The sequence below is a fragment of the Euprymna scolopes genome, chromosome 7, assembly GCF_053919585.1.
Source record: "Euprymna scolopes isolate OS-2025 chromosome 7, ASM5391958v1, whole genome shotgun sequence".
Lineage (NCBI taxonomy): Eukaryota > Metazoa > Mollusca > Cephalopoda > Sepiida > Sepiolidae > Euprymna > Euprymna scolopes.
Window position 1 is genome coordinate 141729278 of NC_136488.1, and position 26246 is coordinate 141755523.

General features: G+C 31.3%; 1 protein-coding gene across 2 annotated transcripts in view; it reads left to right on the top strand.

Annotated features, from left to right (window-relative positions):
• LOC145280008 (uncharacterized) overlaps positions 1–23668 on the top strand; it is a 116932-nt gene extending 93264 nt beyond the window's left edge. For both annotated transcript variants that reach the window (XM_080131638.1, XM_080131637.1), the window contains exons 4-5: positions 5293–5424; positions 11832–23668. In XM_080131638.1, coding sequence (XP_079987764.1) covers positions 5293–5424; positions 11832–11994 — 295 coding nt within the window. In that variant the 3' untranslated portion in view covers positions 11995–23668. The remainder of the gene's footprint in view (positions 1–5292; positions 5425–11831) is intronic.
• The last annotated feature ends 2578 nt before the right edge of the window (positions 23669–26246 follow it).

Consider the following 26246-nt stretch of genomic DNA (forward strand, 5'->3'; position numbering starts at 1 on the left):
TTGATATCTTTGTAAAGCTATTTTGATGCTGATTAATATTTACATAAAGACCATGGTCATAAATATATATATATATATACATATATATGTATATTATTCCGGGTTTAGAATATTCAAAAATTAAAAAAAAAAACAATGAATTTAATAGTGCTCAATAATAAACAGAACAAAATATACTTTTATTTATATTCAGATAAATTATTTTTTAATGTCATTAAAATGCAATTACATTAACATTAAATAAATAAAGTATATGTGCGTGTATGTATGTATATATATATATATATATATATATATATAAGTGACACTGTCTGTCTATGTACATTTCCCTACGCAATAACTGTCAATTTTCAGTCTACAGACTCAAAATTTGATATACAGGGTATTGAGATTTAAGAAAATCTTTGTAATCGGTTTTCAGCCAGAAATTTGGCTGTTAATGGGTCAAAGTTCAACGATTTGACCTTTGAGAACTCTACCGAACTCCTCCGCCAATGAAATTTTGCATAAAGGGTATTCAGAGATAGGGCAAGCTTTTTAATCGGCTTGGGTTGAAAATTTGAGCTACCAATATGATACCAAAATGTGTGTATGTATGTTTGCATGTCTGCCTAAAACTTTCAACAGAGGCGACGGATTTACGAGATCAGTTTTGAAGTTCAACCGTTTAGACGACAAATATCGAAAAATTGGCTAAAAACATTAATTTCTTCACCTATAAACTGGACACTTTTCTACAGGGGGTGGGTCGCTTTTTTCACCGATATTTTCGAAAGTCATCCTCTCCTTTCGAGTGTCTAGCCTTAATTAAAACCGACGTCACTTCTGGTTTGGCAGTGGTTGTAACAGCAAAGATGTCAGGTTTTTTCCCATTCTTTTCCTCTTTTGTGGTACGGGTTCGAGCCTGCTTTCCTACTACTATTTTTTTTTTTTGCTTAACATACACCTCCAAACATCCAGGCAATGCCGGGCTGAAATTCTAGTATATATATATATATATATATATATATATATATATATATATAAAACTATTTTATAGCATTCTTACTAGCCTCATGTGGTCTGGTAGAATATCTGTATTGTAATAAGATGGGAAATATCCCTTTGCCAGACAGGTGTTCAACTTTTCAAATGTGCATTGGGGCGATTGCAAAATAAGCCAAAAAAATGAAGGGATATTTTCCCGAAATATAACAATACGGATACACCACATGATGCATTTAAAATAAAATATACACACACACACACACACACACACACACACACATTAGGGACCTCCAACACGCTCCAAAGTTTTAACCCACCCTATATCTTACACAATGTAACTGGAATCTAATTTAATATTATCATCATAACTCTTATATCATTTTAAAAAAAGCTTAAAATAAAATAGTATTCAAAAAAAAATTTTAGCACACAAAAATAATGAAAATGTTAGACTAAAATCGTGTTCACATTATCAACACCTTAAAACAATATTCCTATGTAGTGATCATTTCGAAGGCGTAAACATGTGCACGTTTCAAAAATCTAGCAAAAATCAACTAAGGGTCAAATTTTCATGAAATTTTCGATACTTGGTCATTTTTAAATTAACTTGTATTTAATGGAAACTGCTTTTAAAAGAGAGGACATTTTTTATGTGCCCCCCCCCCCTTCTGTATATCATGTTATGAAAACTAAACAAAATAAATTTAGGTCCATAAAAATTGCAACATTTTGTAAAGCTGAAGAGTTTAAATAATTAAAAAATATTTATTCATATATATATATATATATATATATATATATATATATATACTAGCAGATGTACTCGGCGTTGCACAGTATTAAGCATAACATTAAATTCCTTTAAAGAAAATGAAGTAAAAAAAAAAAAAAAAGTAAAAATACTCAAACTGGGACCAAAACCTAAAAACATTGAATAAAGTATGATAATCATCAGACTAGCTTAACACAATCTTTAAAAAGTGTTTTCAAACCTACTTATTGTTAACATAAGGAATCTCTCATGTGAACCATTCACACATGCAAATTCATAAAACAGTTGACAAATAGATAAAACTATGATGACCCTCCCCCCCCCGTACCTATTTTTCAATTTTGACCCCTTAGAAGCTCTTTTTCTGGATGAAAATGAATTAAAGTTTTCTACGTGTCTGAATACCCTATATACCAAGTTTCAAGTGTAAATAAAAAAAATTTGTTGAATATATAAGTTGAGAATTGTCCTCACACACACGTGCATACACACATTCTCACTTTTCTAGATATATAGATAGTTTGACAAATTCTGTTATACAGAAAAAATTTTATTGTTTTTTTTTAAAGATTTCTTATATATTGTTTCGAATTTTATTAATTCTCACGTGAAAGAGCTGGACACAAAATGTTTTAAATAATAAAGTAATTTTCATCTCTTAGTTTCTCGTTATGTACTGAATATTTCTAATGAAACCTATATGAAATATGTACCTTATTAAATTGTAAAGATTTTCTATTCTGAAAGAAGTTTAAAATAACTTTTTTAGATTAAATTTTTTTAAAGTTTTTGTTAAAAAAAAATTCAGATTTTCTCATTATTCAGACATGTATGACAAAGAGGGAGTTGCAAAAAGAGTTGTGGTGTGAGGAGAAATACAAACTGAAACAGAGAGAATATTCAGACCTGTAATAATACAAAGAGGGGTTGCAAAAATGAGTTGTAGTGTGAGAAGAAATGCAAATTGAAATAGAGAGTAGGAGAGTTTTTATAAATACATGCAAGACCACATTCATTTTTTTTTTAATCCAAATTAATAAATTAAATAAAATATAATCTTAAAAAGATACAATACAAGTTAGAAAAGCATTTCATCCAAGGCATGAAATTTGTTAAACAAAATGTTTTTACTAAAGGCTTTGAAGATAAATAAATTTCAAATTGAATCTTGTACCTTTATTTTTAAAAACATTTTGTTTAACAATTTTCATGCATTGGATGAAATACTTTTCTAACTTGTATATATATGCATATATTTCAACAGAAAATAAATATATATATATATATATATATATATATATATATATATATATATTCTGTTGAAATATATTTTATTTCCTTATAATATATACCAATCCTTATTTAAGAAGCTCAGTGTAATTACAGAGCAATATAGTGAATGAATGACAAAAAACTATATTCCAAAGTTCATGATGTTGACCATCTTATAATTTATTCCTTTAATTCAGTCGACATTTACAATTCTTGACAGTATCTGTTTCGTAGTGCAAAATCAATCACTTAATTATTGTATCAATCAGTGAATCTATTTTGCCCTTAACTCATCAGAAGAAATAGCAACAATCAATCTGTCAAAAGGAAATAAAGTGCGTTTTGATATGATTAAAAATCCAAAAATTGGAAGAGAAGTTGTAAATACCTTATAATATGTTTAGATTACGCTATTTTTCATAAGTTAAGGGCAAAATAGATTCACTAGTTGATATAATAATTGATTGATTTTGCGCTACGAAACAGATCAAGAATTGTAAATGTCCACTGAATTAAAGGAATATATTATAAGATGATCAACATTATGAATTTTGGAATATAGACTTTTGTCATTTATTCATTATATATATATATATATATATATATATATATATATATATATATATGAACAAATGATTAATAAAACATGTTAAAAGACATCTTGAAAAAGAGTTAAAAACATATTTAATTTTAAAAAAGGAAGCACAAGATAAGTGGATAGTCCTTAATCCACTTATCTTGTGCTTCCTTTTTTAAAATTAAATATGTTTTTAACTCTTTTTCAAGATGTCTTTTAACATGTTTTATTAATCATTTGTTCATATTATAAGCTCTATTTCCTTTTCGGTTTTATTGAGCTATTACATCTGGCTGAGTTTATTTTACTTGTAAATATTAACTCTTTAATATTTATAATATATTTTAAGTTTACCATTTTGATTACCTTGGTAAACTTATTGTAATTTATATATATATATATATATATATATATATATATATATATATATATATATTAGTTTAGTAGTAATCCACTTTATAGAAGCTCGGAGAAAACGGAATTCAAAATATGAAGTTAGAAAGAACAACCACGTGTGTATCTGTATTTTTTTTTTTCTTTATTTAAAGTTTAAACTTTTCAGCTTATAAAGCCTTCATCAGGAATTTTCTTTTTAAACAATACAATATATTTTTCTATTTCTTTTTTTTATTCTTGAATTCAAGAATTGTAAAAGTCAACCGAATTAAAGGAATAAATTATAAGATGGTCAACATCATGAATTTTGGAATATAGCTTTTTGTCATTTATTCTCTATATTGCTCTGTAATTACATTGAGCTTCTTAAATAAGGATTGATATATATTATATGAAAATATATTTCTACAGAAATATATATATACTAGCAAAAGTACCCGTCATTGACTGGGTTCAAAAACAGCCTAAAGGAAATGGACTCTTATTTATGAAAGTATGATAGGTTATGAAAAGGAAGGGTTGTAAAGAGATAGCTTTGAATTTGGGGGTATCAAAACCAAAGCAAAATATGATGAAAGTAAAAATAAAATAGATAAACCCCATAATTTATTATACCATACCTGTTCACACTGAAACACATATAACAATATTCTGTGGATCTATATTAAAAAACCTTGTTAAACTTTGTAACATATTTCCATTCTATGGAGGTCATGCGCGAACGAACACCCCATAATTTTATTATACCATATTTCTTCAAACTGAAACATAATTATCAAAGTATACTTACGCAGATAGATATGAAAAGTGTTTATTAAAGTTTGTACCTATTTCCATTCTATGGAGGCCAGGCGTGAACACAGATTCCACAATTTTATTATACCATCCCTATTTAAGTTAAAACATACTTATCAAAGTATTATTATGTACATCTATATCAAAAACACTTGTAAACGTTTTTTTTTTTTAATTTTTTAATTTTTTTATTTCCATACTTTGTGGGGTCTGTGTACGTGCCTGGTCCACAATTTTAATGAATCATCATTATGCCAGATCAAACATGCCCATTCATGTGTCTCGATACATCCTCTATCATTATATGTAATCAGTTTTCTATAATAGTCAACCATATAGGAGCCTATTCGTGACCAGACACACACACAGACGTTCAGCTTATATATATATATATATATATATATATATATATATATATATGTATATATATATATTAAAAAATATCTTTTATATTTAATTTTTATTGTTTCGTTTTCTTTTTTTTTTTTAGACTGACCACCTTGAAATGTGAGAATGTCTATCATTTAACAAACTATGGTGTTGAATTGATTGTGAAAGCCTGTCCTCTGATGACGAAGCTGGATTTTAGAGGATGCTATCGACTAACCGACAGAAGTATCAAGTAAAGTTATCTTTTTTTTTCTTCTTCTGCCTCCAATGTGATTTGTATAATGCAATTGGGATGAAACCTTTCATGAAATTCATACATCTATTACGAATGGAGATTTGTCTGGAACCGGAACTATACTATTACTTTTATTGATTGTACCATTTCGCTATTGTAATATTGTATAACTGTTTTAACAGGTTCAGAATAATCTTCCTTAACATTTTCATGACACGTTGTAGATGAAAGTCTTGCAAAGAAATAGAAGAAAGGAAAAGGAAAGAAATAATATGGCCGTCTTCAAGTCCAATGTAAACAAGTTCTTGAGCCGTTCCCCTTAAGTAATCCAATTTTACTAAATTTACACTTCTAGCGATCACTATATTGCCCCTTTGACCACTGTACACTCTTTAACCCTTATCCTCGAGTGGCTTCTAAACCTTGATAAGTGGTGATTCCCTTGTAAAAAAAAAAAAAAAAAAGAAAAAAATCAGGCTGGCCTTTTCTTTTTTTTTAACAAAAAAATCAGTTATTCTCAGTATTTTCAACAACGAATTGCATATTGTTTTAAACAGTTAATTTCTTACAACACATCTTTTTAAGGCATTCCTGTCACCCATGTGCCACTTGCTGTTATTTTCTGGCCATGTCTCTAACACATGCTTTTCCGCCCTTCACGCAGCGAACACATGCTTCTCCTAACATCACTTCTCCATCCATGTGTGTCCTTTTGTCTCTGCTGTGATGTCACTTCGCACAGCCGGCTTGGTCATTTGCGTATGTTAGCTGTCAACCGGTTGCTGCTAACACTAGTGCTAACAGCTCTGTCATGCTATCTTTTAATGCTCAATTCATGAGGGGATGATATTGTAGTATCTGTTCTGTTGTCATAATACAATCTTCCCAGGCATTACCTTCCTCTTTGGATGAAGGGAGAAGTGTAGTATGTTTGTTCATCATTATACCATCCTCCCAGGAATTACCTCCTCTTTTTTGGAACAGAGAATAATATCGAACCGGTCAACCTCTTATATGAACCTTGTTAATAGTACTGCAAAAAGACGCAACGCATGGTCACTGGGATTAACTGGTTTATTTGTCGCAATTTTCACCGCTCAAGAATACAGGTTGCCTCTCCCGAAGATCACTCCTGTTGATTTTCATCGGGTAGAAAACAGACTTTGTTACTGAAGAGTTCCACAACCCTTAAGGATAGAAAAGGGTTAAAGTCCCTGCGTCCATTAATATATTAACGTCTTGTATCAGAAATCACCTTTTCCTTTGGGTTTGTGATATATTTGCAAACTTATACAGGCTGGAACAATAAAATTATCACCCTAAAGAAGACAACACTACAACTTGATTTTTTTTTTTAATAAAGGTTTTAAAATAAATTCATGTAACTTGATTATGTAGTAGAGCTGACATCTATTCAATGTAGCCACCTTCAACCTCAAACATCACCTCGATACGGGTCCGGAACTAGGAGCATACGTTTCCCACAAGCGCTGGCAGGAGTTTGGCGAATACTCGGCAGATGGTTGCGATCAGGTTGGATTTGGTTTTGTGGGAGGTTATGTTGGTGCTGTTCTTGACATATGACCAAATGAAGTAGTCCAGCGGATTCAGGTCGGGGGAGGAGGGGTCCAGTGAGAGAAGGGTACAAAGTCGTAGCACTGCTTCTAATTCTAAAGCTAAGCCTGGGTCTCTTTAGACTTGTGAACCTGCACTGAGTCTTGCTGCCACACCCAGGGTCTGCCAGTGGCCACCTGATTGCACTAAGGGATCAACACACTCTTCAGCACATGCAGGTACACTTCGGTGTTGATTTTCAAGCTGACTTCAAACGATGTGAGGTAGCATGATGTGGCTCTCACTTGAAAGCACACCAAAGATCATAACCGTGGCTGGAAACTTAATTTTCATCACCTTGGCACATCCATGTTATTCATGATAATCCAGCAATGTATTTTGAGGATGCTGGCAATGGTCCTGTTGTCATAACTTATATTGGTAGAGAGCATGAGTTATACAGCGGCGCATCTCATATCTCACTCGTTGAACATTGTGTCACTTTCAGACATGATAGAAAGCCCCTATCGCTCTTGGGATTTGTACATAACTGGTCAACTAATAGATGATCTGTTACAAAAAAAAAAAGGAAAACTAGTTTTCATAAAACGGAAATGGAATCATGTTGTCTTTTCTAAATGACAATTTTATCGTTCCACCCTGTAGAACTTCTGGTCACAATATTTCTGCTAGTATGTTTTCTTTCAACTCAATTTCTTAAATAGAATTATAGACAATCTGACAAAGATATTTTCAAAAATTTTCAATAGATGAGCATGCCGTGATTACAAGGGTGGACTATTGACTTGTTCAAGTTTTGTTGTGACTACTGCATCATTCTTCTAATACCCTTGGAAAAGGTATGAATCTATATATCCCTCCTCCAGCTATAGATTAAATAGTAGGATAGACTAGACTCTCAAGCCTTGTTTGTGCAACTAGTCTAAGAAAAAAAACTGCAACATAACATCAGATTTTTTGTTTTTTCCAGCACTGTTTCCAGTTGCTCTATAATTCTTGTCACTGGACTCAAGCAATATCAGTTTAGCAGATAGGCAGGTGATGATTGTACAACCCTTGCTTCACTATAGATTCCCTGTGCATGCACATTTACAAGAGGTATCAATTATCTTTTGAGATTGAAACGATGCTAATTTAGATAAGTGATAATACAGCAATTGTTAATCATAGTTATTATATGACTTTATAACGGTGACACACCGATTCCTATTAGATCACCAAAGTTAAGCAACAATGAGCCTGTCTAGTAACAGATGGGTGACTATTTGGAAATACTAGGTACTGTATGTGTTGTGTCGAATGTAGAAATTTCCAGGTTAGTATCTGGGGGCACTTTTAAAACTTCAGGAAGGATGCATTTTCAGTCTTCATTAAGACATGCATCTAGCAGAAGGAAATAATGATATAAAAAACAATTGAGTTCTATTGTCTGCTCTGTCTTGTGGCAACCATTTGCATTGTCTGAGGCCAGTAGTGGTTACAAAAAGTGTGGATGGCTCTACACAAAATCATCATTATAAACAAATACTCTGTTGGTATTTCGGACAACTTAATTGTTTGAACCTCGTACGTCAGTATTCAATGGGAAAGTCCTGGATTGTATTCCCAGTACCAAGACATACCTGAACTCTTTAATAAGTCTAAGTAGTTAGACCCTTAAATATTTCGGAAACATATTGCTATGGTAAACACTTAGAGAAAATAAAGCTTAAATTACTGAAATTATGGCCTTTTTCATTTTTTTTGTTAAACCCTTAATGATAAAATTTGTAGAATCTGGATAATTTTTTTTAAAAGTCTTGTTAAAATTATAAAAAAAAAAAAAAAAAAGATTTTGTGGGTTTCTTAGACTTCATCGAGGACCTTGAGTTCAAAATAGTTCTAATAGAAGCAATTTTAAGAATAAACTGAATCAATCTAGATATGATAGAAAAAGTGAATTTACAAGGAAATTCTTCAAGTCTACGGATCAAATTCTCTCAAATTTTTCATCAATTTGATGAAAAATTTGAGAGAATTTGATCCGTACATTAAGATGTATTTTTTTTTGTTTTGTTTGAAAAGAAAATTGTTTCAAATAAGAGATGCTTTACTGATTATTCATTTGTTGCAATTTTGTCTTTTTGTTTGATCACTTTCTGATTCATTTTATTTCGGTCAAAGTTCTCAGAAATAAACGGGCCCCTTCCTGGAGTTAACATTTGATCTCTAATGGAATATTTGAATATCTATGTATTTCATATAAAGCTTTTCCTTTACCTCGCAATTAAATGGTCAGTTAGCGAAAGGAAAATTATGTTCAAATTCTTTACTAACTCAGTGTGTATGTCATGATATGAACAAAATGTTCATGTCATGATATGAACAAAATGTTCATGTCATGATATGAACAAAATGTTCATGTCATGATATGAATAAAATGTTCATGTCATGATATGAATAAAATGTTCATGTCATGATATGAATAAAATGTTTATGTTATGATATGAATAAAATGTTCATGTCATGATATGAATAAAATGTTTATGTCATGATATGAATAAAATGTTCATGTCATGATATGAATAAAATGTTTATGTCATGATATGAATAAAATGTTCATGTCATGATATGAATAAAATGTTTATGTCATGATATGAATAAAATGTTCATGTCATGATATGAATAAAATGTTCATGTCATGATATGAATAAAATGTTCATGTCATGATATGAATAAAATGTTCATGTCATGATATGAATAAAATGTTTATGTCATGATATGAATAAAATGTTCATGTCATGATATGAATAAAATGTTCATGTCATGATATGAATAAAATGTTCATGTCATGATATGAATAAAATGTTCATGTCATGATATGAATAAAATGTTTATGTTATGATATGAATAAAATGTTCATGTCATGATATGAATAAAATGTTTATGTTATGATATGAATAAAATGTTTATGTCATGATATGAATAAAATGTTTATGTCATGATATGAATAAAATGTTTATGTTATGATATGAATAAAATGTTTGTCATGATATGCATCAAAAATAAACAAATATTGAAATCATAAATTTCAAACAAGTAAAATATATTTCGGAGTGAAACTCCATCCTCAGTATTTTGTACATCTTTCTTCCTTTTGTTAATCTTGCGTAGCCAACGTGCCACTCCAGCATACGACTGCTGAGAGACAACATGCAGATCTTCACTGACTTTCCTTTCTCCAACTTTACAGCATCGCAAGGAAAAGAAAGATGTACAAAATAATGAAGATGAAGTTGGATTCCGAAATATTTAAATTATAAATTTCAAACAAGTAAAACAATTGTTTATTTTCGTAATATTGCCTTGTAATTTGACTTTCAAGTGCACCTGGTGTGTATTTTATTTTATTCAAATTAAATCAATGCTTCTATAACGGACCTCACATCCCTGATGTTATAATATATCTTTCTTGTGTATCATTTCGCATAAAAGCCAGTCTGGGTTAGTCATACTGAGAAAATCTTATTTGGGCTGCGAATACTATGTGATTTTGAATATTTAATCAGGGTTTACTTCCAGGGAAAAGTATTCTCATGTGAGGTTGTCCTGACAAACCCTTGTTTGGTGAGACCTTAGACACTCGAGGACAGTGTCTAGTAGGGATTGAAGTTCTCTCCCACTGAATATGATATGACATGTTACCATGAAAGGTGAATTGGGAAAGAGATGTATTAAACACAAAACTTTTATAATCTAAAGATTGAGTTCAATCCCTGTAAATGGCAGTAGATTTTATTTTTTCTTCAATCACACCAAAAACAGAATTCCATAAAAAAAATATATCCGAAAACAAGTAACAACAATAATTTAGAACGCGCACAGAACGTCAGCTCTCGGTATATTCGCTTCTTTCTGATCCCGGATTATTTTCTTTTTTTCTTTTCATCAATAACAGAGAAAAGTTCATTCTTAGCAGCAGCAGTAGTATTCATTCCAAATCAGTAAGATATCTACTGGAGCGGTAGAATGATTCAACCATTTTTCCAGCGACCTTAGCAACAGATTTAATGTAAGTGTTCCATTTCAGGTTAGGAGTAAAGGTCAGACCCAGAAACTTATCAAAACATGGAGCCTCCCCAAGATAACAGCCATTCATTTCAATTGATGCCAGATGGGGATCAGAGCGTTGATGATGGAAAGACAGAAGGTCGGTTTTAGATACATTAAAATTAACCGATCACCCTTTTCCCCATTGTACCTTGTGCTCAAAATCAAAGGAGAGAGAATCAGAAAAATCTCTGTCATTTACGAACTACTGTTAAAATTGTTATTGGAATTTATTGTCAATTTGAGGTTTGTGATTCACTTGTTATTTTCCTCAACATAAATGCATTCTCCAATGAACGGATGGTCTGGCCATGTGATTTTTTTTTTTCAAATATTATTTCATGGCCATGTGATATTTTTGGGGTTTTTTATGCTTCAAGTTCTTTTATATCTTCAAATATTTATTTGTGGTGTTTGGTTTGATTGTTTTGTAAAGGAAAATTGTTGTTTTTGACTTTGGAGAACATGATTGAGTTTTGTACAGGAAAAGGAAAACTAAAACAACATTAATATTTGGTCATGAAGCCGATACCTTCAGACATTCTCATTTGGGGATACATTTTCACATTTTTTTTCATCAAAATGTTGTTTTCAAAAGCAGAACTTTTTTTCTTTTTTTTTTAAATCATAAAATTCTTTCCGCCTTTTTAAAATTTTCCATTTCTGCCTCTTCCTTGCCATAATGATCATTCTTTACAATTTTTTTAATCTTTGTCTTCTTTCTTGCGTTTACTCTGCAGAGTCATCCTGGAACACGGTCGGAATGTCTCTGAATTGAAAGTAAAGAACTGCCAAAGCATATCAGAACAGTGTTTAATTGAGATTAAGAATAAGATTCAAATTGATGTGAGTATCACCAAGTCTGCAAAGAAATATTTTTCAGACATACATCTCCGCTCATGATTCCATCTCGACTCTTGAAAATGAAATTAAAAAAAAAAACGTCCACATTTATCTTGGTCATTACATCTGGAAATTGATTGTCAAATCAGATTTCAAAAATTAAATCGATTAAACAATTGGATATTGTTTGCTAATGGTCATATATTTTTGAAAACTGGTTGTCAGTTTAGACTACCAGCAATTGCATAGAAAATTGCAAGATGGAATGAATATGAATATATATATATATATATAAAATAAAGGTGAAAACATATATAGGTTTGACTACCACCACTTAATCGAGGAGATTAACCATGCATCACTCCGAAAACAGTACTATATTTAACCACTTGACGAATCAACATTCCTGTCCCAAATTAGGAAGATTTTAGTTAACAACACATCTATTCTTGAGCAAACCAATAATAACCAAAACCTTGAAATACTAGAAGTATTATCAATAAAATAAACTTTAACAATAATAATATCCTGAAATGTTTGCAAAGTTATTTATTTTAATAGCTTTTCAAACATATCAGGAAGTTGTTAATTTTAACCAATGGAAAAAAAAGGATAAAATAAATAAAATAATATAATTAACCAATAGAGAAAAGAGAAGCGGGGGGGGGGGGAATAAAAACGTATATAAATTATTCAAAACCAGTTAGATTAATTTATCCCTGACGATGAATCCTGAAGGATTGGAATAGCAATCGGACTTATAATAAAATATGGTGACTATATCAGCCACTTCCTGCCAGAAGTGAAGACTGTTATTCGGAAACTGGAAAGGATCGAAAATAGACGTTTTTTGTCTATTAATTCTATTTTATTTAGGCAGAACTTTTTCTCTAAGGCATATTTCATTATATATATATATATAAGGTTGAAAATGTGTAAACTCTTAGATGCATCTTGAATAAAGTGAAACATAAACAAGCTGTTTAAAAAAAAAAAAAAAAAAAAAAACGATTTTAGATGCAAATAAAAAGAATTTTTCTTATATAGTATGAAAATATTTCTATGGCAATTAAGCTACAGAGATGTCCATTTTTGATTCCCTGTAGGGATGAAACATGAATGCCTCTATCTAGCTTAATTGCCATATATATATATATATTCGTACTACTACTAAGCTCTCCCCCCCCCCCAAAAAAAAAAAAATTTTCTTAGTTTATTCAAGTTGGGGATGAAGCATCCTCTCAAATGCCAAACATTCACCAGCTATCTCGTATATTCCAACCAAGAGCTCCTTTTAAGATTCTGACCGTCCCTTTAAGTGCAATTGTTTGAATCTCTCCCACTGGTTAGGTCCACCAGGTATATTTGCCAGGTAATTTTTTTAATGAATCAAGTTGCCCCTATAATTACTCGAATGATCTACTTAAGCATTGCTCAATACATAAGTAAATACTAAAAATCTATGCACAATACACCTTATATCATGTGTATGTTATATATTCAAAGATGCATTGGTTATAATTCTAACAGTAGGAGATGTGATCCTGAATGTAAGCTGAAGGTGAAAAAGCAAAAAAAAAAAAATAATTTTTTTCCGTCTCTATCAAGGACACAAATAAAATAGTACAAATACAAATTATGGTTTCATTCGGAAGAAATCATTGAAATCTTCTGAAAACTAACTTGATCAAAGGGAAGCAAGTGACACAAGAAAATGAAAAAATTGGTTTTGCTTTTTATATTTAAAAAAAAAAAAAAAAAAAAAAAAATTTATCATTTGATACAATACACAATATTAATAATCCCACAATGCACCATTTCTGGTTGATGTGTTTGTGATTACCCACGATTGCTTTCCGGCTGACTACAATATGGTTGTCTTCAAGTCTAACGTAAATAAGTTCTTGATGATATAAGTTATCAAATTTAACAAACTTTCATTACTAATGATTATTATATTGTCCAATTTCTACTGTACACTCTTTAACCCTTATCCTTGAGTGGCCTCTTGGCCTTGATAATGAGTTGATGCCTATGAAAAAAAAAAAAAGAAAAAGTCCAGTGTGAACAAGTTCTAATTGAATCGTCCCCCTAAGTAATCCAAGTTTCAACATTCCCACTGTTTACTATGCTAAAATCACAATGACTAATGTATACCTATTAACCCTTATCCTCGAGTGGCCTCTGGGCCTTGATACGTGGTGACACCCTTGTAAAAAAAAAAAAAAAAAAAAAAAAAAAAAAAAAAAAAAATGAAACAATATATAATTATTAGACACTGTGTGTCTGACAAATACATATTGTGTAAGCATAAAACACTAGTATCTGTAGGTAAAAATGAATAATTATTATTCAATTATAATTATCAAGCCCCTTGAAGAATACTTAAGGATGGGTACTGTCTGTGGAGTAATAATTATGATAATCAACTAACGTCTATGCAATGTTCACAAGTTCCGCTCGTGCAAACACTCTAGATTACCTAATGTACTTGTCCGAATTCGGCGTTAAATAGTTCTTCATTCCCATGACAATTCTTTGATGACCTTTGAGGTAGAGGTTCGGCAAATGAAGCAAAAGGTGACTTCATGGCTGGGTTTGAATCTCATGACTAACACCAATTGTTTCCCTACACTGATGATTGCATAAGCATTGAACATTGTTTACCAAGCGACAATATTTACTAAAATAAAATCTGTTAAAGTTACGACTTCTTTTAATTTTAAAATCAGATAAAACAATCATAAAAACACATTCAATGAGAAAAACAGTGCTAACAACCCATTACTGGAAGTTCAAAGAAAGCAGGTGCTAAGCAAAGTCAAGTGGAAAATAATATGACAGGCCAGTACATTTAGAAATTTAGATGATCCGTATAGATTATGTCTAAATGAGAAATTTAAGATTCTAAACTTTAAAAAAAAATAAAAAAAATCTATTCAACTGTAGAAGTGAAATAACAATAAGCTGTATACACAGAATAAAGTTTGCTTTAGGATAAAAATACATAGGAAAAATAAAATTATTAACTAAAATAAAATTTAAAAAACTACTCTAAGCACATTCGTGTTAAGACAGGATCAGCTATTGATCCGACAGATTAAAAAAATGTGTTACTTATTTAAAGCAGAACAATAGAACAGGAATTAGAAGCAGCTAAACTAAAGCCTGGTGAAGATATAAACCTGCATGCAAGAGTAACAATGAATCTGATTGGTTAGTTAACTAAAATAAGCACCACGTGTACATATAAAAACACAAATTTGTTGCATTCCAGCCTGACAGTTCTCTACAGAGATGAAATGCAGAAGATTCTGTGTAGCTTAATTGCCATATATGTCCATAACTTATGGTCATCTGCATTTCAATCATCAGGCTGTGTACTTAATTTGACAATTCGCTACAGGGATGAAACGTGGATGTCTCTGTGTAGCTTAATTATCATAAATAATGAATTTTCGTAACTTACTACCTTGCTCTACTCATATTGAGCACTGTTGAAGTAAATACGGAAAATCTATACATAATGTATTATATTGCCTTAAAATAATTATATATAATATTATATGTATACATATATTACAATAGAAAAATGTGAGCATGAAAAGTAATATGGTTAAATTAAACATGGAAAAGTAAAAGACTAGTTGTTAAAACTGGAAAAGGAAAATTTAGAATTTTTTTTTTTTTTGAAGTTATAAATTTATTATATTTTTTTATTAGAATATCTTGTCCTTTTTTTTTCCAGTTTTAACAACTAGTCCTTTACTTTCCCATGTTTAAGCTTAACCATATTATTTTTCATGCTTGCATTTTTCTATTGTAATCCATGATTTTTCTAGGCTTCCAGTAAATTCACTTGTTCTTTGTTTAATTTCAGTCTTATTTTTTTTTTTTTTGCCCCCATAAACATAACATACACATATGTAATAACAATGTACAACACTCGTCTGCTTTTAATAAAATCCCCCCAATTATCTTCCATTCATTCTGTTTCACTTGTTACTTCTCTTTTCGCGAGAGCGGTGAATTGGTAGCAACAGTAGTCACTGAAGCGATGTGGTTGCTATGGAAACCAATTATAAAAAATGTTACTCACCTCTTTATGGTTTTGAACACCAGAAAATTCATCATAACTTTTATTTTACTGAACGAAAATTGAAAAAAAAAATTTTTTCACAATATAGCTGAGAAGGTAATCTATAAACTGTAATAATTGTTTGAAATTTGGGTAAAAAAATGAGTGAGCGGGGAAGCTTTAAAACAGTTCTAAACGACTAAAACTGCCACTTAACCATATATTCAAACAGATAGTGTTTGAATGATATATGGTTATGTGTATAAATGTGATATAAAAAAATTCTCTTATATGGTTCAAATCAAGCTCAATAGTTAATATGCTCTCCTTAAAGAGCTATTTATTTATAGCTCTATTACAAAGTTTGGAAATAAAATGGCAGATCAGTTATATTGTACTGTAATTTAATATCAATTTTCATGCATAAGTATCCTTTGAATTTTTCTCCTGAAACATGTGTAAGATTTCTTTTGATGTAAGTATACACACAACCATGTTTCCCTGAAAATAAAATCAAGCTTATATCAATTTACATCCCAAAATATAGCCCTGGGGATTATTTTCAAGCTTGCCTTATTGTTCATGGATTGAAATGACAAAAATTTTGAAATCTATTATATACTGGCAGGGAGATCTGACGTTGCCCGGGATTGAATGATGATGAACAGATAGTAATTCTCTGTATTTTTGAGATGAGGTGTTTTCATTGATTGAGATTGTCGGACTGACTTCCTCATCTTGGTTGTTATTGTCACAACGTTTCGGCCGTTTTGCCCTCCGGCCTTCGTCAGGTGAACCGTTTGTTAGGAGTCTCAAACCCAACCCTTTATTATAATTACGGGGGTACCGTGTTCGGACTCCAGCTAGGCTGATTCTCTGTTTTCTCTGAATCTTTTTGGAGATGCCTCGTATGTATGGTAGGCAGACCGTTGGAGGTTTTTGGGTTTCATTCTCCTCTCTTATACTATTAACACGTCTGGTGGATAGTATGCTAGATTCAGAGAATATGTGCCCCCTACAACATCAGGACGGTATTCAAAAGCAAGTCAACACTCAGACGACACCTGGTACGAGTGAAGCCCCGCATGGATGAGAACATGACCAAAAGCTGCATATACTCCATCCCATGCAGTTGCAGAAAGGTTTACAAGGGTGAAACATGCCGCCCCCTTAAAGTAAGGGTGGAAGAACACCGAAAAGCGGTAACTAAAGGGGAGACGGAAAAATCGGGTATAGCCAACCATGTCTGGATGGAGAGGGGAGACCATCGCCCCCTATGGGATGAAGTAAAAATAATAAATAGAGAGACCCACTGGAAAGTGAGAAAACTTAAAGAAACAGCTCACATGCTCGGACATAACAACCTACTGAGCAAACCAAGCATAGAGCTGAATGCAATTTGGACACCTCTGATAGAGAGAGAAAACCTTGAATAACATCGGTTTAACATTAACAAAAACCAACTAAGAATTGTCCTAGTGACATATGGCCGAGTGGTCCTAGACGTTGTATCAAAGTTTAAAGTTACCCAAAGGTGCTGAGTTCAATCCTGAACGAAGGCAGTGAAAAAATAACATTGAAAATAGAGAATCAGCAACTAGCTGGAGTCCGAACACGGTACCCCCGTAATAATAATAAAGGGTTGGGTTCGAGACTCCTAACAAACGGTTTACCTGACGAAGGCCGGAGGGCAAAACGGCCGAAACGTTGTGACAATAACAACCAAGATGAGGAAGTCAGTCCGACAATCTCAATCAATGATGAACAGAGGTTTCACACACTTATATTTTATTGTCATTGAACTCGGTGAAATTGCCCATTTTTAAATCAAAAAAATTTTTTACCTGTTCTAGTTGGGGATCCATAGCAGTGCACTGGGTGGATGCTTCACATGCCTCCCTGCAGTGACTTAGTCCAAAATACATTGTAGTCTACATTGCACTGTAGAGAATCTACTCTTGATTTTATAAAATTATTTTTATATATAACAGCTTGAATCAAAGATTCAAAATGCAAAAGTCAAGTATCATGGTTCAATTGTGTTTTAAACAAACATTTATTTTGAATGCGTTCCTGTCATGTCAAAGAACCTACTGTTGACTTTTTATGCCAGGCCTTTCTGCTTGTGTGGTAATAAAACTTCTCAAATGTATTTGTGATGTTAGGCGATTTTGATCAAAGTTAACATCTTATACAACCTGTTTCTTCTTTTCATCGGATTTTTTTTTTTTTTTTGATTATCAATATTTATTGAAGACATTAATACGTAAAGTACATTTGTGTGAAATTTCATAAAAATTGGATCAGCCCTTGCAGAGTCTATAAAGAACGAACTTACACACACACTGACAAAGTTCCTTATGTGTATGTATGTGTGTTTGTATGTCCAGCTAAAAGTAAAAGAAAACAAACACTACAAAACAAATACTCACAAAGTTAATATATTGTTGATCAGTATTGCCCAGGATGAATAATGTCTGAGATTAAAAAAAAAAAAAAAAAAAAAAAAAAATGAATAAGGGGGGGGGGGGGTCTAGCCATAAAGGGTAGTAAATCTGATTTATTTTATCAAGGAGTTCCTTCCCGTATACTGACTCATTCCTGGAGCAATCTATATAAAAGAGAGGTGTATGTCCAGCAAAATGAATTAGCTAGGGAGGGGAAGAGGCAGAATGAAAAATAGACTGGTGTAAAAAGATAGTTTTAATAGAAATATGTTACGCTTTTACCCTGGGCAATGGCAGGTATCCATGTTAATAAAGAATTAATTATGGAAAACGATCTACATATATTTATTTATATATTAATATGACAGCGTGTGTGTTATTTTCTGTGTCACGTTTAGATCCGGGTCGTTATATTGTTATTTATGCCAAGAAATGGAAGTCCATAATTTTACCAAGAATTTTTCATAAGTTTTGGATTCGATTATGGCTGAATTTATTTATAATTATAAATATATATTATATATGAGTTTATATTATAATTATGAAAAAAATATATTTATTTATAACACAAGTTATAAATATAATATAAATATTTTTTTATTTCAGTTTCAATTCAAGCTAATACACCCAAATCATATGGATATATATTTTTTTATTTTTGAAATCGCGACTTTATAATTTATAAAAATCGATAGAATATTAAATCTATAATATATACGAAATCTGCAAGAATTAAAATATCATATTTAAGCGTACTTTACGACCGGGCTTTGCCGGGTGTTCATGCTAGCTTAGATAAATACTTTTGCAGTTTTAACAAAAAAGCTACAATAATATCAGAGCATCTCCATTTACGCTGAACATCTACAGAATGCCAACATCAATATATTACGTATGAGTCCCCCTGTGGAATCTCCACAAGTCCCGGTAGTTAACATTATTTTATTCAGTCTTGTCGCATGAATTTTTTTTATCAAGGAGTTACTCCCCTTATGCTGTCTTATTCTTTGAGGAATCTATATAAAAGGATAAGGGTATGTCCTGCAAGATGAAATTAACAAATTCCAGCAGGGGGAAGCTAAATGGTTAATGACCTGAACATGCCAAGTTCGAATCCAGTTTGTTCCACAGAAGCTTTCATTAAACTGACACTTGACCTTGTGTCTAACTTAGAGAGCAGGTAAACTGAATCTCCTGAAGATTTGCCCCAGATCTTTCATGTCAAACCATAGCATTCTCATTAAATGAGGTCTGCTTGTAGTAGCTTGGTAACACAACCGTCTGTGACTTTGTTGCACAAATTCTTCAACCAAATCAAAACCGCTTGTACGTTGAACTTCACAAAATTTTTACGCTCGTTTCTCACTATTCTTTTTTCAGTGCAATTGTTTTCCTAGCTAGCGTTGATTTTAACAAAATTGATGAAATCCCCCCCCTTTTTTTTTTAAATCAAATCGATTGATTGACTGCTCTAGTTGGGAATCTATCATGGTGCACTGGGAGGAAGTTTCACATGCCTTCCCTCAGTGACAGTTCACAATACATTATAGTCTACATTAAAACTTACTGTTGAATGTATAAAATTATTTTCATAATGTTTTGAAGCAAAGTTTAAAATGCAAAAGTCAAGTATCATACTTCAATTCTGTTCTAAATGGAAACTTTCATTTTGAATGTGCCCCTGTCATATCAAAGAACCTACTGTTGATTTTATATGCCTGGCCTTACTGCTTGTGCAGTGATAATGGCTTGAATTTGGATTTAAAACGAAAAACTCAAGTATTATGGTTCAAGTATGCTTAAATAGAAATATTTGGAATGCACCCCTGTCATATCAAAGAACATATTGCTACTTTTATATGTCGAGTGTTTCAGCTTGTGTTGTAATAAAACTTATCAAATGCACTTGTGGTGTTAGGTTGTGTAAGGGTGTTAACTTTGGTCAAAGCGCTTGTTCCTTCTTTCATTGGATTATTTCAATTATCGATACTTATCAAAGACATTTCAATACAAAACCTCTCTAACACTGTCAGATACATAAAGTACCTTCCTGTGAAATTTCATAAAAATCGGCCAAGCTATTTTTGAATTCATAGGGATCAAACTCGCACACGCACACCTTCTCTCTAACAGCAAAGATTATCACAGAAACAATATTTTAAACCAGACCTACTTGATGTCGACTGGGAGTCCTTTTACTTTCATTTTTAACCTTATTTTTTTTTTTTTCAACATGAGATTTTGGAAATTCACATGGTTCATTTTAGTGTAACCCGGATATAAGATACTAGACTATAAGAAAAACGGATATAAGAGATTTTTCTCTGGTCCCAAATTAGATCCTGTGTTAATGTACAGTGTAACCCGGATATAAGAGAGCCGTAGATGTCTGAGAAGAAGTCTCTTATATCAGGGTTACATTGTTACCAATTTGATTTGATTGGATATAAATAACTTGTGAAAGTTTCAATTTTATAAAAAGAGATTAACATGACATGATCAATCTTTCGATACATAAGCATTTGCTAAGAATTTTGAAGCTAGAAATGACTTGGAATGTTGAAGGGTAATTCATTTGTAAATTTTTGTTTAGCAATTATTACTAAAAAGATTTTGAAAAAAAAAAAAAAAATGTAAATTTAATTTTGTTATCAAAATATTTTTATAGCATTATTAAAAAACTTTCATTTTGCGCTGTTGTGTTTTTTTTTTTGTTTTTTGTTTTTTTAATTACAATAAATTTAATATCTCTTCTGTCCAAAGATGGTAGATTAATATCATGGGGTCTGTGTATGTACTAGACGTCCATAGAATGAAAATATGTCATAAATTCCGACAAGGGTTTTGGAAATTGACTTCCTATAACCAAGTATTCTGAAAGGTACATTAATTTTACAAATAATTGTTCATAGTAATTATTTGACGCAGAGGAGCAAAATACACCAGATGAAGGATACAATTGTGGAAATTCCATAAATAATACTTGTTCAAAGCATTTATCTATGTGCGCACTACATAACTGTCGATGCTGAAAAGTTTTTTAAAAAATTTTTTAATTAAAAAAAAAAAAAAATTACACAAAAATGTACAACTCGCAACATTTAGACATCTATTAATGAATCTAACATTAATATTATTTAAAACTGTTGCATATAGAAATACTTTACACAACTGAAATAATTATTTTGATATTTTTAACGTTAAATTACAATCATTGTTGGGTTACATAATTGTTAGGATTTCAGGAATTTGTAAAAAAAAAAAAAAAAAAAAATCACTTTTTGTGAAGTTAAATAACTACCCCACCTTGCTTGCTATTTTGGCTGCCTTTTGTACGAGTCGATAAACAAATTCCTTTCCATGGTTTTTCCACCAAGCTCACCTTCCACACCTGTGTGTACCCATTAAACCTATTTTTTCTTTTGTTATATTTCTTTTTGTTTTCTCTCCCCCCAAACTCCCAGGGTGGGTGCTAGATGGTATAACATATTGATATTGGAACAATTTATTTTAAAATGGGTAAAGTCTGAACTGTTTTACTTTGGTAATTCATCTAATATTGCCAATCACCATCTTTGATAATCAGATGATTGATTAAAAAAAAAAGACTACTAATAAGACAAAATGCCTTATTGTATTAGATTAAAAACAATTTTAGTATTCATGGTAGTTCAAAATTCTTGTTAAATTCGAAGTCTAAGTTGTTATCAAGAAATCTTTGATTTAAATAAAAGTGAAATGTCATGGTTCATGCGTGCTCCTAAACTAAAGATAAACATCTATTTTGTTTTTGCATGCACCCCTGCTATATCAAAGAACCAAATTCTATATAAGATTTCAAAAATCCCATCTGAATATGTTCAAGCAGAGAAGACAAAACAGAACAATGTCATTGTTGGGTCTTATGGCATTTCAACCATCTTTTGTTCGTTTTATGCCAAAATCAGCTTCTTTTTTTTTTTTTTTTATACACAATTGAATTGTATATTAACTTGAATTTTAATTTTCTTTTCGTTTTTTTTGCAATTGTTTTTTTTGAAAACATGCAAACAAACACACGCATGCACAGACTATAATAAGAACCATCACTATATTTTGAGATTTGGTAATGTTTATAGCAAATGCCCAGCGAATTGTGACGTGCAAAACATGCAAGACATTAATGACCTAAGCATAAAATGAACTTGATCGTGCATGAAGTAATGTAGGAACACCATATTGTACAGTAACAGTTCATTTATGAAGCATAGAATTGGATTCTGGAATATTTACCGAAAAAGACAATGGAAGTATTCTCAAATCTAAGTTCACCTCTAAAAGTCTATGAGTGGATAACCCTCTAAAAACTTAAAAATATACCTTATTTTTATATAAAATTTAAATCTTGTATAAAATTTTCTGGGGAAGACAATGGAAGTGGGACAAAATCTGTTGCTGTTTATGTAGCAAATATTTATGCTTCTACAATTCGAAGTAATTCATGACGGACAGAACACCCTTAAAATTTCAAATATCTTCATCTGATTGTATTAAAATAAAAACCATAGAAGCACCAACTGTCATTTGGGCAGTTGAGTTTCAGTCTTAGATAGTTGGCTAACCTCACTGAGCTGTGATACAGGGAAGCAGTACTGTATGTGCATGATATATATATATATATATATATATATATATATACAGGGTGTCCACAAAGTCTGGCTGCATAATCTACACGGTGCCCACGAAGTCTGGCTGCATAATCTACAGGGTGTCCACAAAGTCTGGCTACATAATGTAGCCAGACTTTGTGGACACCGTGTATGTGTGTGTGTGTGTGTATATATATATATATATATATATCTCAAATAAACCACAACATAGACTTCTTGAATAAGCGCTTTTCGCAAATTCAAGCACAATTGAACGACGTGGAGGTTTCTATAATGTATCGCCATTAATAAGTAAACTTCTATAAAAAGGACATAATTTAATTTTATCACACCATAGAAAACATCACCTATAATGATTAATACATATAATTATTACATATAATTAATGCATATAAACAGTCAATAAATTACGAAGCAAAAATAAATTCATTTAATTTCAGTTTCACATTCATATTGGAATTATAACGGACATATTTGTTTCAAAAAGAATATGAATTGCATTACATCTTTAAATATATTAACGGCTATATGACATTATTAAAAAAAAAAAAAAAAAAAAATCTTACTCTCTTTCACAACGCTATCTCCCCCCCCCCCCTCTCATTTTTTAAAAATTTCCAATGACTTTTTCCATTCCCGAAATGGAACAGGGTCATACATTTCATTACGTCAAAAACATATTTTCAAATATTTGTACTTGTGTTAAGTTTTCTTAATTTCATTCATCCAGAAAAAGTCTCACAATAAAGACGAAACATTGATGAACACATAACTTGGTTTGTTCCTTTTTTTTTTTTTTATTATTATTTCTGTCTCTAATATATATATATATATAAATAAAATAAACCACTGATCCACAGTTTTCTAACATTCGGCTTTTTCCAACTATATAAGGAGGCAATAACAGGAAGATAAGGACAAGAAAAGTAAAAGAAATATGGCGTTCATGAGTATAATGAAAAAGTACATTGCAGTGATTCTCATTTAATTCCAAGTGACGTCAGGTTTTCTTGCTAACACACGTGTTGGGATGATTAATCGGAATTGAGAATAAAAAAAAATTTAAAAAAATTAAAACATTTTGAGGTATCAGAATAATAAAAATTAATGCCTATTTTTCTATGCCAAAAACGATTTCTTGAATTGTTCGTTTTTTTGGTTTTATTTAAAAAAATTTTTTCATTTTCATACTAAAAATAAAATAAATATTTATTGATTATAAACAGCCAATAAAATTAAAATCTATTAATCACTCCAAAAGTGTACATTTAATGTTTGGGAAAATATATGTATATAATACATGCATTTTTACAGTAATTTCGAAAGAAAATGACAAAAAAAAAAAAAAAAATTATCTACAACTACATATTAAGAGATTTTAAAAGAATCGGAATCTGTAATTGTATATCGGAATCAAAACTTAAAAACAGAATCAGTAATTGTATCAGAATTGGGGAAAAATAATAGAATCGTCCCATCACTAATATACACACATAAAAATAAAAAAGACATCACAAAGTGAAAGTATAAAATTAAATTTAAATGTGAATATTTTTGAAAAACTGACTTTAAATTAACATGTTAAAATGTTCAATTCTTAGCCTTTTTGCTCCATTTAATATTGTTTTACTTAATGCTGAAATATTTTTATTGCACAGTAAAATTCCAGAAAAAAAAAAAAAAGCTTGATAATTATTAGGATGTCTTTTTTTTTTTTTTAAGAAAATATTTTACTGTTTTATTTTAACTTAATGCTAAAATAATTGCAACACAAAAAAGTCATCACAAATATCTGTACTTTTTACATTTTACCTTTTTTTTTTTTGTACATGAGGTTTGACTTCAAACTTATGCCAAAAATGAAAAGGGTCATTTCTTACAAAATATTTTTTTGTTACTTATAATCTTTCTTTTATGAATAAATAAACAATTTATGAAAAGTAAGTCATTTTTTTGTTACTGTTTTAGGCATGTTTTACATTTTTTTTCTTACAAGCATAGAAATAAAAAAAAATTTTTTTTCATGGTAAATCAGAAGATTATCTAAATATTATAATTCAACACTATTTCTTTTTTTTTTTTTTTTTTTTTTTTTTTACAAGGTGGTCACCACTTATCAAGGCCCGGAAGTCACTCGAGGATAAGGGTTATTGTGTGTACAGTACGTTAGTGTTGAGATTTGATAAAGTGTCTTACTGAAGGAGGCAATTCATCAGGAATTTGTTTATGTTGGACTTGAAGACATCCAAGTTGCAGTCAGGAGGGAAACAGCCAAGCGGTGGAGAGTTCTACAGGTGTGCACTTCTAAGAAAGAAGTTTTGTTCATGGAATCTACGTTTTCGTTTTGGCACAGTTAAAGAGTGGGGAAAATTTTTGACAGTGGTTTCAGCTAGACGGGGTGTTTTTCATGAAAGATTGGCGAGGGGGAACCAGGGATTGGAGCTCAGACGAGAACTTGCCATGGAAGTAACGATAAAACAAGGACAGGCTCGCAACGTCTCTTCTGTGAGAGAGAGGTTGCAGGAAAGAGAAAAGGGCATCCCCAACTAAGCCACAAAGCCTATTTTGTACTCTGTCAAGGCAGGATAGGCTGTTTTTAGCAGCTCCTGCCCAGATGTGGCAGCAGTACTCCATTCTTGGACGTACTTGGCTTTTATATAGATAGAGAATTGCATCAGCAGTGAGATATCTTCTGGAGCGGTAAAAGGATCCTACTATTTTTCCAGCGACCTTGGCAACAGACTTGATGTATGCGTTTCATTTCAGGTCAGGAGTAAAGGTCAAACCCAGAAGCTTATCAAAACATGGGGCTTCCCCTAGACGAGAGCCATCCATTTCAATTGATGCCAGATGGAGATCAGAGCGTTGATGATGCAAAGATAGGAGCTTGGGTAACATCTGTTCATCTTGCTAATCAAAATGTTTGACACGTGATTAAAAAAATCCAGATTGCTGGAAGAATAATGTTATTTCTCAAGGATGGCAGAAAAATAAATTTCTCGATAATTGGGAGGACAAACCTTTGGGACGACTATTAGCAAATCTCAAAATCAGCATCAAATAGACATCTATTATATTGAAAAGGAAAATAAAACTTTGTTTTCTCTTTGTTGATTTGATTTTCGCTAACAAGAATTA